Source organism: Sinocyclocheilus anshuiensis, unplaced genomic scaffold (assembly GCF_001515605.1).
Source record: "Sinocyclocheilus anshuiensis isolate Anshui unplaced genomic scaffold, SAMN03320099.WGS_v1.1 scaffold543, whole genome shotgun sequence".
Taxonomy (NCBI): domain Eukaryota; kingdom Metazoa; phylum Chordata; class Actinopteri; order Cypriniformes; family Cyprinidae; genus Sinocyclocheilus; species Sinocyclocheilus anshuiensis.
The window spans coordinates 845,787-864,223 of record NW_015552590.1 but is presented as its reverse complement, the minus strand read 5'-3'; the positions used below and the strand labels follow the sequence as shown (position 1 = coordinate 864,223).

The following is an 18,437-nucleotide window of genomic DNA, read 5'->3' as shown; positions in this document are numbered from 1 at the left end:
AAAAATAATTTAAATAAAAAACTATTAAATAATAATAAAAAAAAGAACACAATCATTCAAAGTATATTTTAAACCATTGATATTTAACCACGAACTAATAACGCATCTCTAGAAATAAACCTGAACTTCAAGCAGACAAACACTATTTGGCCTCCAACCACTTTTAAGCTTTTAAACGAACAACTTATTCTGACGGTTTGGATGATGAATAAATTATGTCGAGACGGTCTCAAACGAGACGGCGGTGGGCGGCCCGGCACATGCTACATTTTCCTCATCTCCCCACTTCCGTCATTGAGACCGCAGGCAATGACCTTGAGGATTTCCTCTCGGCCAATAGGAACTCTTTGTTTCTCTCAGCCTCTCAAATGTGCTGAGGATGCCAAAGTTTAACACCTCAAATACACTTATTACTGAAGGGGGCTGCTGAGGTGATGTTTGTGTGTGTTGAACACAACTGGAAGGCAGAATATATATTGTACGGATATATTTTCATTGTCTTACAGAAAAAGTGCACTGAATAATGGCAATATTGTGTAAATTGTGCTGCCTTGGTGCTTTATTTACAAGTGTTTATGTGTGTTTGCATGGCACATGTGATCAATTATCTCCTTTAGTTTCTTGGGCACACAGCACAATTAGACATATGGATCCCAGAGGAATTATGGGGGACTGGGAGCGCATCATGCACTGATATAATTGCATGTTTATGCAGACTGATTGGTGACATATTACCGGTTATAATGTGCGACCTATTATCAAAAAGATGGCTGTGTCATAAAGATTGATGGCGGATTTCATACTACCCAGCATGCATTGGACATATTCACAATCTGCCAACATTTTTTGGCCTCTAATGGGAATTAAAAAAAAATCATTGGCTGCAGCTACGAATCACTTGCTGACTGCACGGATTTCATGAGATTTGCACATCAAATGACATGATTTACTGACTTCTCACTGGCGTACGTCTATTTAATAACACCACTAGTCCTGATTAATACTACAAATTGCAGACAAACCACAGAAATTACAATTCTATTTACTCCTAAATTGCAACCCTGAGGGAAACCTACGAATCCAGCCGTTACTGTGTTCATCATAACATGACCTACAGGGACCACAAACTGTTGGAGATCAGCTCCAGCACATGCTCTTTCAAACCACATGGGGATTCAGACATCAGGTAGGTGTGTGTATAAAACTGATGAATGAACCGAAAGGTCATTTTTAATGGGGAAGCCGCTCGCGAACAACATTATACCAGGTTTAGCCCCGTTTTAGCAGTTACAGTTTTGTCTATTGTTCTCTTCGGTGCGGCGAGTAGCGCTTTTGTCTGGGACCCTCCATCTGTTCAAGTGCTTTCTGAACTTGACAATAAGAACACACACCTCACGGAGCAAGAGGAACATGTCAGGTGCAAAACTGCTAAAAATGGTTGATGACAAATTAAAAAATACAAAAAGACAGGCAGAAGACAATGGGATAGATAGATAGATAGATAGATTGATTGATAGAGAGGGACAAACAAATGGATAGACAGATAGACAGAAATGAAAGAAAGAAAGAAAGAAAGAAAGAAAGGACACATACAGGTAGACAAAAAGATAAATAGGCAAGACAGACAGACAGACACATAGACAGACAGATAGATAGATAGACAGATATAGACTTTATTTATCGTGTGAGGTAGATAAACTACATAAAAACATCTAGTGAACACAGAGAAATGACAGTGTTGAATATGAATGAGACCGTAACAACCGGGAACCGGGAATTCATACCTGATATCTCGGACTGCGGGACGCCGTTTAACGTGAAGCCTTTGCCGCTGTAGAACTGGCGCACGTCCGCGCAGCTCCGCACTTTGCCGCCCGCGTTATCCGCAGACAGAGACACGGAGATGAGCGACACGAGCAGCGCGACCGCTGCCAGATCCATTGTGTCCGGATTCAGACTGAGGAGGAGGAAGTCCACTGACGCTGATGCTCTGCACTTCACACAGCGATTCAACGCATCCGACTCTCTCTACAACAGCAGGATATAGAATAAAATCCACTTGTTTAGGAATGTAAACGCGCGTCCAGAGCTTGTAACACTCCAAAGAGAAAGGAAAAATTGAAATCGCATCATATGACCCCTTTAAAGGGATAGTTTACTCAAAAACGAAAATTTTTAATCATTTACTCACCCTCAAGTTGTTCCAAACCTGTTGAACACAAAAGAAGATATTTTGAAGAATGTAGGTAACCAAACAGTTGATGGTCCCCACTGTCTTCCATAGCATCAACTGTTTGGTTACCTACATTCTTCAAAATATATTCTCTTGTGTGCAACACAAGAAAGAAACTCATACAAGTTTGGAATAACTTGAAGGAGCGCATCATGCACTGATATAATTGCATGTTTATGCAGACTGATTGGTGACATATTACCGGTTATAATGTGCGACCTATTATCAAAAAGATGGCTGTGTCATAAAGATTGATGGCGGATTTCATACTACCCAGCATGCATTGGACATATTCACAATCTGCCAACATTTTTTGGCCTCTAATGGGAATTAAAAAAAAATCATTGGCTGCAGCTACGAATCACTTGCTGACTGCACGGATTTCATGAGATTTGCACATCAAATGACATGATTTACTGACTTCTCACTGGCGTACGTCTATTTAATAACACCACTAGTCCTGATTAATACTACAAATTGCAGACAAACCACAGAAATTACAATTCTATTTACTCCTAAATTGCAACCCTGAGGGAAACCTACGAATCCAGCCGTTACTGTGTTCATCATAACATGACCTACAGGGACCACAAACTGTTGGAGATCAGCTCCAGCACATGCTCTTTCAAACCACATGGGGATTCAGACATCAGGTAGGTGTGTGTATAAAACTGATGAATGAACCGAAAGGTCATTTTTAATGGGGAAGCCGCTCGCGAACAACATTATACCAGGTTTAGCCCCGTTTTAGCAGTTACAGTTTTGTCTATTGTTCTCTTCGGTGCGGCGAGTAGCGCTTTTGTCTGGGACCCTCCATCTGTTCAAGTGCTTTCTGAACTTGACAATAAGAACACACACCTCACGGAGCAAGAGGAACATGTCAGGTGCAAAACTGCTAAAAATGGTTGATGACAAATTAAAAAATACAAAAAGACAGGCAGAAGACAATGGGATAGATAGATAGATAGATAGATTGATTGATAGAGAGGGACAAACAAATGGATAGACAGATAGACAGAAATGAAAGAAAGAAAGAAAGAAAGAAAGAAAGGACACATACAGGTAGACAAAAAGATAAATAGGCAAGACAGACAGACAGACACATAGACAGACAGATAGATAGATAGACAGATATAGACTTTATTTATCGTGTGAGGTAGATAAACTACATAAAAACATCTAGTGAACACAGAGAAATGACAGTGTTGAATATGAATGAGACCGTAACAACCGGGAACCGGGAATTCATACCTGATATCTCGGACTGCGGGACGCCGTTTAGCGTGAAGCCTTTGCCGCTGTAGAACTGGCGCACGTCCGCGCAGCTCCGCACTTTGCCGCCCGCGTTATCCGCAGACAGAGACACGGAGATGAGCGACACGAGCAGCGCGACCGCTGCCAGATCCATTGTGTCCGGATTCAGACTGAGGAGGAGGAAGTCCACTGACGCTGATGCTCTGCACTTCACACAGCGATTCAACGCATCCGACTCTCTCTACAACAGCAGGATATAGAATAAAATCCACTTGTTTAGGAATGTAAACGCGCGTCCAGGTTTAAAACCGGTGGTCCTGATGAAAGAGGATGTGTGTTATTGATCAGTCCGGTGGGGATCTGTTTCTGGTGCTCATGTCTTTACGCACTATTAATAATGCATAACAAATAATGATATCCCTATAAGTAGCTACTATAGTATGAACAGTAAATACTGTTGCGGGATAAAGCGCTCAGTGCCGCTGCTGTGCGCTTCTGTGCTGTCTGTCTCTCTACGGTCCCGTTTCCACTGAACAATAGTGATGTCCGATTCGCAAACGAGTCGTTCTACTGAATCGGTTCCTTTGAACAATTCTGATAAATCGATTTGCTACTTTCCTTTCTTTTTCTTTCTTTTTTTTTTTAATAGAAAGAACGCACTCCTTGGTGAAAAAACGAACCTAAGATGGGTTGCTTTTTCAAATGTCCAAAAGTCTGCATGGAAGCCCGTTTCCACCACAGAATAAATAAATACAAATGCAGTGACTTTTTTTCTTGCAATTCTGAGTTTGTTTAGCTATATCTCAGAAACACAGACATTTTTTATCTTGCAATCAAAAAAAAAAAAAGACTTGGAAACTTGGAACTAACTAAAAGTAAAATACAATCATAAAAAATAGATAAAAATTGGCATTTAGTTTTTCATTTTTATTCCATGGTGGAACCAAACAGAATCGCCAAAAAAAATGGATTTCAGGAAAAAAGTCAGAATTGCAACTCAGAACTGCGAGAAATATCTAACATTTCAGCACTTTCATTCAGTAGCAAAAATTTTCCTCATAATTCTGACTTTTGTCTTGCAAGCATGAGATAAAGCAGCCAAGGTGAGCGTTACTCATCTCACGATAAATCTCTGTGTTGGTCATCTATTGACAGCCTCAGTGAAACATGACCTGATCCTCCTCCAAAGGTGCCTACATCCATCAGGCTGCTGGGATTGCGTTACACCCTCACGAATGGCGTAACACCAAGCAGAGGAACAGCACGTCTCCTCCAACCCGCCGCAAAAACTACCCCTTCAGTGACGGGGGATTCAGTGAGGACGACTGGGATAAAGCTGCCGGGTAAGACAGGAACCCGGAAACAAGCTTGAAATAGGAAGAAAATATAGTGTCTCATAATATATTCTTTTCAGTGTTGCTATTGTTAATGAAAACTTTTTTAAAAATTTAACTTTTTTGGTTATTGAAATAAAGCTGAAAAATATATAAATATTAGATTAAAAAAAAATTATGACCTAAAAAAAAATTATTTATTTATTTATTTATTTTGTTCTTTTCTTTTTTTGCCAAGACAATATTTCAAATTTCCTTTTTAGTCGAAGTATTGTACTAAAATAACTAAAACTTTGAAAGCTAATTGAAATATTTAAAAAATTACAAAAAATGTGTAAAAACTACACATACAATTAAAATGGTTAATTTTAACTGTTAGAACTAAAAAAAATGAAAACGAAAAACATAAAAATAAAAGTTTTGATTTTTAAAATATTTTAAAGTAAATACTTTTTTATATAGTTGTATTTAGTCATATAAATGCTATATGAAATATTTGGAATTGAAAAAACTGATTATTAAAGGTGCAGTTAGCCTAACCTTTTTTTTTTTTTTTTTCATTTTATTTTATTTTATTATTCAGTAGCAGAAATGGGCTTCCATTAGTCTGACTAGTGTGTTTTGTGAAAACTAGTTAAGATCAGGAAACCTTTCATCAAGGTTGGTATTGAGCAATTCAGTGAACAATTCATGAACATTTACTCAGTTGTAGTTCTTCTGTGAGTGCGTTGGTATTTTTTTCTCATCCAGCGACGAAAATTAGCAGCCAAAATGAGCTAAATTAAGTGGGAAATTGGCTTGGGAGTAAAACTGTAAGATGAATTAAACGTTGAAGACAAACAATAGCCTAACACGTTTGTCTTAAAGAGCTGAATACCTACAGCATTTTCAAGCATCAAATTAAATAAGCTAATTAAAAAATACTAAAGCAAAAATATCGCAATTTAAGCATAACGTTCGAGGAACATTTTGGGGTGATGAATCAAATGAATCGATTCATTGAATTGATCCGTTTGTTCCAATTTCCAATGAATTTCCTAACATTACAGAACAAGTCCAGCCCTGTGGTAGAATAAAGAGGAAGGATGGGTGTAAAGACACCTGCAGGTGGTAGTCGACGCCCCCTGCCGCCTTCCCAGACTACTTTAACACAATGTATCCCTCATGGCAATTGATTTTGAGGTGGGATATTAAATACGCGATCATAAAAGAGTGAATCGGTTATGGGCTGAAACCGAGAAAGCCTGTTATTTTTCAGTCAAGACACATCTAATTAAGTGCACTTAAATTCTAGCGAGTTTGTGTTGAGCGGGTTTATTTCAATTACACGGGGTTACACAGCTGCATGAAGAAGAAGAATTATTTTCACAACGACAATAAGCGCATAGCCGTGCCGGTGAAAAATGAAAGTGAGTTATGATTGACCGAACTGAAAAAATAATACAGCACTCACCTTTAAGCTCAAAGCAGTTTCAAAGTCATAATTTCTTTGACGGTTGCCATGCACTTTGTTGGCACAAAAACGCAACGGAGAAATGAAGGGTTTCAGTGTGGCTGGAGACCAGGAAATGTTCATGACAGCTTAATTGGCATCTAAATAATAAGACACAGCTAATTAAAAAAGCAGCATAAATTACAACATGTCTGCGGAAAGACACGACGACTTAATTGTGCGTTCTGGGCGTGACGTTTATTGCAAACATCGCTTAGTTATAGTCAGTGTTGGGGGTAACGAATTACAAGTAACGCGAGTTACGTAATCAGATAACTTTTTTTCAAGTAACTAGTAAAGTAACGCATTACTTTCCATAAAAAGTAACTAAGTAACGTAATTAGTTACTTTTTTATGGAGTAACGCAATATTGTAATGCATTAATTTTAAAAGTAACTTTCCCCAACACTGGTTATAGAGCACAGAATATGTTGTCAGAAATTATGTCATTGATACAAAACAGGTTCAGATCGGGCTGAAAAACATGTATTTGGATATACAAACCGGAGGTAAGATAAAATACTAGACGAGTAGAACCCCCAGAGATTGATGCTGACGCTGAGGTGCGAAAATAGGAAACAAAAATTTAAATTTCAAAAAGCAACAGAGCGCGAAGAGCGGGAGAGAGATAAAAAAAAGACAGGTATATAGGCCTACTTTGAAAATATGATATTTAATTGATCGATTTATGTGCGAGCACTTACAGTAACAAATGATACGCGGCGCAGTCAGAGCTACATGGAAAGTGACATTAATGAATTCAAACAAAAGTTTAAGACTGTGACGTCACGCGAACTATCAAATCAAACAAAAGGCTATATAGGGAAATGTTGCGTCTAGAAGGGTTAAATGCCAATGTTATGAAAGACTACTAAAAATAAAGTGTTTCAACATCCTAGAGTTAATTAAAATCTATTTGCATTGTTTTAAATGGTTATATGAACAACCCGACTATCATATACACACTTTGTATACATAGATTTCAGTATAAATATGTTAAATGTACAATTTGACCTTTTACAAAAAAGCCCTACAATTGCACAAGCACGTGGGTCAATCTTACAAAAACTGGGTCATTTTCAGTGCTTGAAGTGGAAAAAAAGAAGTGCCGGTACTCCCCCCCCCCCATTTGTTTATTTATTTATATTTATTTTTTATGTTAAATAACTACTTTTTAATTTTCATAATTCACAATGCAGGCTATGTATAGTGCCACAATCAATCATTAATTAAACAAACGTTTTCAATACAAATAACCACAAGTCAAGCTGCGATACCAAACAGGACCACAGGGAGATGCCAAAGACCACTAAACCTCCACTGGATACATTCAGAATCGCTAAACTTCTTACCACCGCATAACACCTCAGCCAGCCAGCGTCCATTATAAAACATTCTTGCTTTTAATCCAAATACACAATGAAAAGAATAATTTACTGACATCTGGACGTGAGTCACTATTCTCTCCACAATCTCTGATGAAATTGGCTGTGTTTTTCACTGCATTAGCGCTGTTTTGTCCAACTGTTTGAATTCGCTTACTGGATCCTTGGACTTTCCAGGAGTTTATCGGTTTCTATTAATGATCGCAAAAACCTGCTTCTTTTCATTTTAAGGTATTGTTTTCGTTATAGTGTACTGATTCAAATTATTCATTTTTAAGGTATTGTTTTCGTTGTAGTGTACTGATTCAAATTAGTAATTAATTATTATTATACTTCTCCTGACATGCTCTTGCACCTTGCACAATTTGGCTGAAAGGATAACAGTAGCCATAGTGAAACAGGACAGCGCCCAAACATCCTCACATTATATTATTTCTTTGAAAATGTATATGAATTCTCCATCTTTCTAAAGAAGTTGACGCAAACATGGGTTTATCAATGTTTTTCTATTGTGTTATATATGTGCCTTTGGACTTAAATGGACTGCAAGAAGTGCCGGTACGCACGAAAAAGTGCCAGTACGCTAAAGACTAAACTAACGTACCGGCCCACTTCAAGCACTGGTAATTTTTCATCTCAAAATCAAAAGAAAGAAAACATAATATTTTATGTAATGAAAATTGGCCTTTTTTTAAAGACAATTAACATTGAATGATTGATTAATTTATGCATTACTTGTTTTATTTTCATGTCAATTATGTAGATTTTAACTCTCAAATTCTCATTAATGTAATACAAAGAAATGTAAATGTATTTTGGGGGAAATATTAGAAACATTTATAAATAAAATATTAAATAATGTCTTTTTTTTTCAGGTTCAGATTATTAGGAAAAAATCTTAATGTTGCGAAATTGCCATTATTTTCATAATTCAAAAATAATAACCTAAAAAAATATATATATAACCTTTGTAAGATTCACCCAGGTAAACTGATAAAAGGAGAATTAAAATAGCTTTCTTTCTTGAATATAATCCACACATACAATAATACTCACACATTTATAAAAACAAAACAGCCTTTCCATCATGTAACTCCTACAAGAAGGTGTGAATGAATTCAGGATGTGATGTGTTACTCTAAATTTTACCGAACTAGATGAATGTAATTGTAAATCCTTATTCAATGAAGTTGCAAAATAGCGGCACTATAAAATATGACAGTAAAACCACCAAAGAAATGATGGTGTACCATGATCACATTCATGTCTGTGTACACTACTTAGTAGCTACATAAAACCCTTTAAAACAGGCCAGAGCAAATGAATAACCAGTTTGTGAATAGTCATATCATGTGGGGGGGGGCTGACATGAGAACTTACTGAGCATCTGATGAGATCAGAAGACAAATGTGTAGACTTCTAAGGGCCTAGTGCAAATGCATGCTTGAATCATTCAGTCTTTTTACTGTGCGTCAGACGGGCCACAGAAGGAGCTGTATTGTGAGGAAGAAAGGAAGAAATAGGAAGGATGAGATGGTTGAGATGTGGGCGACTCCATCGTTGGGCGCGCCCGGTTTGGATCTGGAGTTGGGGGGCTGGATTGGGATAATGGCGTCCCGTGGTGGAATTTGTACATGGATTTTCTTTTTAGTGAGCACTGTAGAAAGAAAAATGAACAAAAATGTGTAAGAATGAGGTGCGGATATTACATTTAAACAAGATTTTCAATGCAATGCAATAGAAGAACCATTTTGGGTTCTTCAAAGAACCTTTCAGTGAACACTTCTTAAAAGAACCTTTTTTTTTCTTAGTGTGAAGAATGTTTTACCGATATAAAGGATTTTTGAGGGTGCAATAGAAGAACCATTTTGGGTTTGTAATGGAAAATTGTAACACCAGCCATGTGTTTCACACCTGAGTGACCCTGTTTTTACCTGTCTCAAACCAGATCCTGTAGCTATCTGTGATATTATTGACATATTTTCTCTGTATCTACATCCTGTCTCCATCTTTAGCACTTAGCTTAAACAATAGATAATGTATAACCAAGCAAGTTTACACCTAGGCAGGCCGCAATAAAATGAGATGTTTCCTCTGCAGACTGTTCTGTATGAGTGCTGGCCTTCTTAGCAAAGAATAAATGACAAAGACAAAGATTGGACTCAATATCTTTATTTCAGTCTCATGCTAAAATGAAGTTCTACGACAGGTTCCTCGAAGAACCTTTTATTGAACTGTTCTCAAAAGAACCATTATTTTCTTAGTGTAAAGAACATTTTCATAATCTAAAGAACTTTTTTCCACTCTTAAAAATAAAGGTTTCAAAATGGGTTTTTCGCAGTGATACCATAGAAGAACCATTTTTGGTTTCCCCCAAGAAGCTTTCATTGAATAGTTCTTAAAAGAACCATTTATTTGAAGAGTTCCATGGATGTTAAAGGTTGGTAATGGAACCACTGGCACCAATAAAGAACCTTTAGTTTTAAGAGTGTAAAAGAACATTTTGTGCAATGGAACCGCTACATGGATATTAAAGATTCTTCATGGAACCATCAATGCTAATAAAGAATCTTTTATTTTTAAGTGTAATGACTCGCTAGAAGAACCATTTTTGGTTCCCCAAAGAACCCTTCTTTGACATGTTCTTAAAAGAACTACTATTTTCTTAGTGTAAAGACCTTTTTTAATCTATATAACTTTTTTTTCACAAGAAAACTTTTGTGCAATGTAAAGGTTCTATGCTTCATGGAACCATCAATGCCAAGAAAGAAAGTTTATTTTTATGAGTGTAATGTGAAGAACATTTTAATAACCTACACTTTTAAAAATAAAGGTTCGAAAGGGAGTTTTCACAAGGATACAGTGGAAGAACCATTTAAGGTTCTCCCAAGAACCTTTGAATAAACGGTTAATAAAAGAACCCTTTTCTTCTTAGTGTCAAGAACATTTTAATCTAAAGAACCTTTTCCACAATAAGAACCTTTTGTGCAATGGACAGATTCCATGGATGTTCTTCATGGAATCATCAATGCCAATACAGAACCTTTAGTTTTAAGAGTGTAAGAACTGTTCACTGAGAGATTCTTTGTGGAACCCAAAATGGTTCTTGGAATCTATGGCATCACTGCGAAAACCCATTTTTGGAATCTTTAATTTTAAGAGTGTACAATAAAAAAAATCAATCCTTCAACAACAGAAAGACCACTTCGGGAGCAAATTCAGTGTGGTTACAGTGACAAATGCGCTTTGTGGAACTACGCACACACAATAATGTCCTCGGTTGAACATATGTGCATTGCACAGCAGATGAGCAAGGCCATATATCAGCACCAGGCTACGAGTCGAGAGCCGCCGCGCTCGCGAACACAAACCAACAGACGGCAACACATTAACGTGTCACAATGAAATGATGCATAGTGTCCATACGGACACAAACTAATGACTTAACGTGCGGATGTCTGGGCCCAAACAAACACATTCATGGTTTGATGTTTCCGAGGCATCCGTTTACCTAATTTTGCAACAAATTTGACCCAGACGCAACAAGGCAGGGCGAGACGAAAACAACAGTCACACCTCTTCCCACCGAAATCCAACCTGAGATTCTCATACAATAGCCATTGTGCTGTGTGTACAATACACAAAGCCTTCATTTATTCACAATCACTGCGAGGAGATCTGTTGATGCCAATTAAAACGGTAAAAGGATCTGATTCGTATCAGACTGGAGAGCGAACGCCTGCGGGCTGGTGGCATTGACAGGAAAGATGTGTGGAATGATCACATATGCTGTATAATATCACACTAAATATGCAGCAGTCGTGTGAAATTGAGGATTCTTGCTGATGCAGAAAGTGAGAATGTTGGAGAATCGACTTATTTAGCATATTGTTTTTTTGTTTGCCTCTGGAAACAGCATGGCCAAGACGCTATGGTGTTTTAGGCAATATGTACATTGGTTTTTAGAGAACATTGGAATGTATTTGCATTGTTGAATGCCTATTGTATCGCCTATTGAATCTCTATTGTATGTTTGAATATAGCATAATGATAATGACTGTGCAGGATTTTAGATGTATTTTTTGCTGATAATCAAACGCATCAACACTGAAAGCAACCACCACTGCATAACAGCAAAGATAAACAATTTTTATAAATATATAAAAATATTAATGAGACCACGTGTAACCACACCAGCCCAGGACCTCCACATCCAGCATCTTCACCTCCAAAATAGTCTGAGACCAGCCACCCGGACAGCTGCTGCAACAATTTGCAACAGTTTGCATAAAACCGACTTGAGTGGGCAAATGCTCACATTCGATGGCATCTGGCATTTTGGAGAGATGTTCTCTTCACGGATAAATCCCGGTTTTCTATAATTATTAATTATTAAATAATTATTAATTAATTATTTAATATTTAAAAATTACATACAAGTTGATTTATATCAGCAGGTCAGAAACCAGAAACTTAAAGAGTTATCTTTGATGTAACAGTCATTTATTTAAATAAATAAGGAAAGAAATAAGCATAAAACGTTGACATACATTACTATATGTACATTTTTCTATAATAAAAGTTGGAAGGATGCATTAAATTAATCAAAATAGACAATAAAGACATTTATAATGTTACAAAAGATTTATATTTAAAATAATTCTTTTTTTGAGCATTAAAAAGTCCTGAAAAAGTATCATGATTTCAAAAGAAAAATAAATTATACCATGCAGCACAACTGTTTTCAAGATTGATAATAATAAGAAATGTTTCTTGACCATCAAATCAGCATATTAGAATGATTTCTGAAGGATCATGTGACACCGCAGACTGGAGTAATAATGCTGAAAATTCAGCTTTTCCATCACAGGAATAAATTACATTTTAAAATATATATTCAAAATGAAACCAGTTATTTTAAACTGTAATAAAAAAATTCTCAATATTACTGTTTTATTGGCGGTTCTTTGCCTGAATTAGCTCCAGTGTGGAGCAGACATTATACTGAAAGTCAAAAATCTGACAGACATCTTTATAGCCATATCTCAGGTTTAAAATTTTTATCAGATGGATATTAAATATGCATACAGTTTCTACGCTCATAGTTGTTAAAGGCCAACATGCACCAACGCCACAACGTACCTAGACCCGTAATTGCTTTGACATGTGGCCACTCATTCGTAAGACAAAGGCAAACAGTATAATTACCCCTCCGTAAAATCATGTTTACCTTCTGTCTATCAAACACGCAGGTGAAGCATGACCACACATGACAGGAAGAATGATTGCATTTCGAATCTTTCCCATGAACCTCTAGCTGTTGCAGGAACAAGCCTCCGCAGGTCACATGGCAACTCCCGAGACGGCAGAGATCTGAAACTAGACGGCGGAGACCGGTGGAGAGCGCTGTACTGAACGCCTCACAGAACACAGCCAACAGACTGAATACATTATCATGACAGTGAAGTGTGCGCTGGGCTCGCTTTGGCCTAGTTTTGCCAACTTCCAGCTGAGAAACAATGACGAACAGGAAAAAAATGAAAAGTATACAAGACTTACAAGACTTTTACTTGTCCTTAACTTATTTTGCATTTCAAAAAACAGCTTCTCGGACTCTGAAACTTTTACGTAGATCAAGTTTATCTCAACAACATCTCAGGTAATGAAAATATGTTCTAAGAATGTTTTGGTAACATTCCCATTACATTATAAAAACATTGTTTCTAAATGTTCCCCGTCTAACTTTTCTTGGTAATGTAAACGATGGAGAAATCATTGTGCAAACATTATGGGAATGTTACTTTTGAATGTTCAACCATCCGTAACGTTTAAAAAAAAACTTGCGAATGTTCAACTAAAATGTTTCAGAAAAAAAAAAAAAACATTCCATGAATTATGGATAAGCATAGTTTTCTGTATGCGTTTTACAAGACCTTCCATTTTCAGTGTGATGAATAATTGAGAAGTACTATCAGAATTTTTAATCATCAAATTTTTAAGCGAAATGTTGACATTTTACCCAAAATTGGACTACAAATGCAAAATAACTGGCCATGTGTCAACAACGTAACATACTATTTATCAAAATGTTTGCAATTTCTTTAAATTGAATGCAGTCCCAGCTAACAATGTCATTTTGGTTCCCAGAATGTTCTGGAAACATTACTTTTAATAGTTCTCAGAATGTTCCCAAAACAGCGCTTTGCATTTCATGAAAATAGAACATGTTCTTTTTTAGGTTGCACTTGATGGTTAAGAGAACAAATTGGGAAAACCATTATGCAAACATTTTGCAGCTTTACATCAGCTACTGTTTTAAAAGCCAAGTCTTAAACATCATATTATCAATTAGAGTCATTATAATAAACCAAACACATCATTACATATTAAATTAAATGAGTGGGAATGCGCACAGGCTAATTGCGAGCTATAGGCAAAACAAGTGAAAAATGTCAATTTTAGTTGAATTTGAGGTTTTCACAAAAATGAGTTAATTAACCCCACGTCTAGTGTTAACATATACTTTTGCTGTAGATTGGTGTGTGTCGAATTTGGTGATAATACCAGAGATTTTAAGGTAGGGTTGTTAAATTTAGTTTTGGAACTTTCGGTAAACCTAATTAGATTTTTCACAAAATTGACTTTCCTAACTCTATTGACTTCAAACAGGTGTAGCTCAGTCATTTTGTGTCTGTTTCCAACAAATCATACATCAGTTTTTTTATTTTTATAGAGAATAACAAAATAAGAACTTTTGCTCATTGTGACTCATTTTGTCGGCACAGTCACATATGTAAGACTGCATTATTTCTTATAAGATTTACTTCAACATGTACACTACCATTTAAAAGATTAGGGGGGTTGGGATTTTTTTTTTTAAGGTCTTTATCCTCAAACTCTTGAATGGTAGTATTTATCTATTCATTATATATATTGCACATATTATGTTTTCTTGGAACATTATTGTACCTCTTCCCCAGACATTGTATGAAGATATTAAATCAAATCATCCTGAATAACTAATGACATCAACACAATTTAATGGTTTAAATCATCTCTTTTTTAACATCAAAAATTGAATAATGACTTTCATTAATTTTTCTGCATTCAGCGGTTTAATTATGAGTTTTCCATGAAAGACATAATGTCTAAAAGCAGACAGGACGCTATTGTTAACTTGTCCACCCACAAAGTGAGTATAATTATGTGTGGTACTTGGCAGTCACTAACACTCTTGATGTTTATGAGAACGAAGACAAAACATCTCCATTCATTCATTTAGTTTAGTTTTTTTTAAAGGTGGGAGAAGCAGGTGTGGAAATATAATACCTTACCAGCAATGCCAGACGCACACTGAGTTTATGTAGTCAGATGCTAGAAATTCAGCTTTCTTCATAATCAAGGTGTCTAGAGAATATAAAATATGTACACATACTGAAGAGTGTTCAGAGCTGGGGTAAAAAAATGCTAATATGGTTAATACGTAAACATTTAAATTGCTTGAATTCACTGAGAGTCCTAGCTTGGCGGCCATCTTGTAAACGCCTCAGAGTTGCTACCCAGGTAACAAATTTAGGTTATAAAAACGTTGTGGGATCATTGTTTCGAAATGTTTTTTTCAACGTTTTCTTGTCATGATTATAACATTATTCAAAGGTTACAAAAACATTTCTTACAACATTGCACTGATTACTTTTGTATTGACAAATATTAGTTCTTTTTACCCAAAAAAGTTATTTGAACTGTCATTTGAACGTTTATTCAGAATTTTCTAAGAACATTAAAATATCCAGTTTTCTTGTTGGGATTATAATATTATTTAAAAGTCACAAAAAACATTTCTTACAGCATTCTACTAATGTTAGTTTTACCCAAAATATAACATTAAGTGAATGTTTATTTATAATTTTCTAACAACATTAAAATTTCAAGTTTTCTTGTCGTGATTATATAACATTATTTAAAGGTTACATAAATATTTCTTAAAATATTCTACTAACATTTTTCACACTAAATACTAATATTTTCAAACAAAATATAACGTTATTTGACAGCTAATATTCTAAGAATGTTAAAATGTTCTGTTTTCTTGTAATTAGAACAAAAAAATCTTCTTAGAATGTTCATCAAATATAAATAAAATCATAAGGACTCTCCGATAATGTTGATCTCAGAACGTTTTCCCCCAACATTATGAGAACATGTATCAAATATTAATAATGTTATAAGAATGTTCCATAAACATTACTTTAAGAAAGTTTCGTCCTACCATTTATATAACTTTAAAAAAATGTTAGCTGTTAGCTGGGTATTTACAGTCATGCAAGCACTTGAATGGGGAAATACTAATACTAAAATCGCCAATACTGTTGGTGAAGATATGTTCACAGAATGTATTTCAAATACAAAATAAAATCTAGTAATAACAGGATTATAAATTTAGCGAAAAACTAGTATTTTTCAGGCTGAGTCATGTAGCTAAAGCACTAGCATATTTTCCCGCCTTAAACTGTAAGGCGGGAAACTAAGTATAGCAGCACTTAATATAACAAATAAAAACACAAGCCTGATCTAATACGCTCTGATCGCTGCCATGGCCAACACCTTGTCAAAAGAACATTGTTTTTATTAAGACGGGGGCTAAAGGTAAGCAAACGTATCTGACACGCATGCAATATATCCACAGCTGGAGGTGGAAACTGGCTTTACCTTTGGGAGTCTGTGTTGTTGGGGGAAGGGTGAGGAAAGCCAGTGGATCTGAAATTATGTTAGCATTAGCTGCACTGGCATCTAGTCCAAAAAAATCCTGTCTGTGATTGTAATATATAAAAACAGGGATTTATTGAAAAAAGGAGAAAGAAGCAGGTGCTGACAAACAGATGACGGCACATTCGCAGGAGATGAGGTCACCTTAATCAGAGTTTACCAAGCTGTCAGAGCTTGCCCGCTACGATGTCTGATGCTGGGAAAATAATCTGATAATTAGGAACCCAGACACGCATGAATGCCAGTGCAGTAACATGAGTGTAGCCGCCGGTATGTGCCAAACTAACAACAGTCGTGGTTTTTAAATAAACCTTTTTCCTTGCAATTCATCCAGGACCTGTTTGTAATGTATTATATGTAGATGTTTACATTTACATTGGCAAAAATGATCAATTGTTGCAATGTACACAAATCTTTTGATCTTTCTACTCAGCATGAAATTATAATCAATTTCCAGTCTCTTGTGAATGACTTATCAGTGCAAATTATTTTTTAAATAATAATAATAATAAAAAGTTGGTAATGCAATAACCTGCTCCACATGCTCCAGCTTGCTTTTGCACATGAATTTATCAATATAACTAATAATTATATTTAAAGAATACTGATATTTTTATATGAATGATATTGTACTTGTATGTGTGTGTGTCTATTGATTGGGTCATGAAAAGTCAATGATAAATGATAAATAAATAAATAAATAATATGACTTTCCTTTCCACCTGACATCATGAATCCCTTGTATGTCGATTCTGACATTTATCATTGACTTTTCATGACCCAATCCATTACCAATAGATAAAATTAAATCCCGCTTGCATTTTTTTGAACTCATATTACGCAAAATAAATGTGGCGGATCACATACTGTCTTGCTAAAAGTGAAGATCATTAGCATAAAAGACAAATTCGGGTCACATACACACACCCACCCACCCTCTGGTATTGTTTGACCTTCACTAGAGGTTTGAGGTTGGGGGTGTAAAGGTATCTCTCGCAGTCCTTCTTGAATCAGTAATGAGTCCTTCATTACCCAAGCCACGGTTCCCAAGGGACGCATGCGGCAGCAGACCCAACACACACCCGCTTGAGCGCAACAGCAACCCAAACCGCTGCAGAAAGCAAACACTCACTCGCTTTTGTTATTCATCCGTGCACTTAACAGCATTAATAGATATATTAAGCTGGAGTGATCTTCTTCACTGAGCTCTTGAGTTGGCAGATTGAGTAATGAGCCTTCTCTCACTCTCAACAACAGCCATTCAATAGCACGGGTGTAGATGTCACTTAATTAATCAAAGGAAAGCTGGAGAGATTGGAGGACGGTCTGGTGGCCATCACAATCCCAGACCTTCATTTTGGCTTTGACTCTTTTATTTCCACATGGCTCGGCCTGTTAAGCAATGTACAGTACGCTTATCATAAGGATGGTCCTACTGGAGAAACCCGGGCTTGTGTTTTGTCCATTTCATGGATCCTCGTGGCAAGGATCAAGCCTACAACCGTTCAGTTATGGTCTTAAAATTTCAACCCTACACCTGTGATCTGGCATTGGCAAAGTAGTAATGTGATCTATGCATTAGAATATTACCGTATTGACCCGAATATAAGACGATGTTTTTTTCTTGGAAATACATCTGAAAAAACGCAGTCGTCTTATATTCAGGGTCTAGACTTTGACATGTCAATAATATATTCACAACAATAGGTGGCGCCAAATACGCAGAAAACGAGTGTGCCATGAAATACGTAATGTAATGCGTGTTATAAAGATCGCGAGTAAAAACGAAAGAAAAAGAAATGTGTGTGTATGTATGTATACTTCCAACACTGATTCTGCATTATATATTATAATGTATTATAGAAAATATCATATAACATATATTAAATCTCATTTAAATATTGTAGTTATTATTTCTATAATATATTATTAAAATAATACTTATATAGAAATACATAAAATTACTAAAACAT

General features: G+C 36.0%; 2 protein-coding genes across 5 annotated transcripts in view; both read right to left on the bottom strand.

Annotated features, from left to right (window-relative positions):
- Positions 1-4,006, bottom strand: part of LOC107665524 (glypican-1-like) — a 36,338-nt gene extending 32,332 nt beyond the window's left edge. Inside the window, exon 1 of one of the 2 annotated variants that reach the window (XM_016456434.1) lies at positions 3,485-4,006. In XM_016456434.1, the coding sequence (XP_016311920.1) occupies positions 3,485-3,641 (157 nt within the window). In that variant the 5' untranslated portion in view covers positions 3,642-4,006. Of the gene's footprint in view, positions 1-1,784; positions 2,060-3,484 lie in introns of those variants that run through there. The other variant, XM_016456433.1, reaches the window with a different exon arrangement.
- A 2,347-nt stretch (positions 4,007-6,353) lies between these two features.
- LOC107665526 (glypican-5-like) overlaps positions 6,354-18,437 on the bottom strand; it is a 56,655-nt gene continuing 44,571 nt past the window's right edge. For 2 of the 3 annotated variants that reach the window (XM_016456437.1, XM_016456436.1), the window contains exon 9: positions 8,576-9,355. In XM_016456437.1, the coding sequence (XP_016311923.1) occupies positions 9,171-9,355 (185 nt within the window). In that variant the 3' untranslated portion in view covers positions 8,576-9,170. Of the gene's footprint in view, positions 6,415-8,575; positions 9,356-18,437 lie in introns of those variants that run through there. The other variant, XR_001631561.1, reaches the window with a different exon arrangement.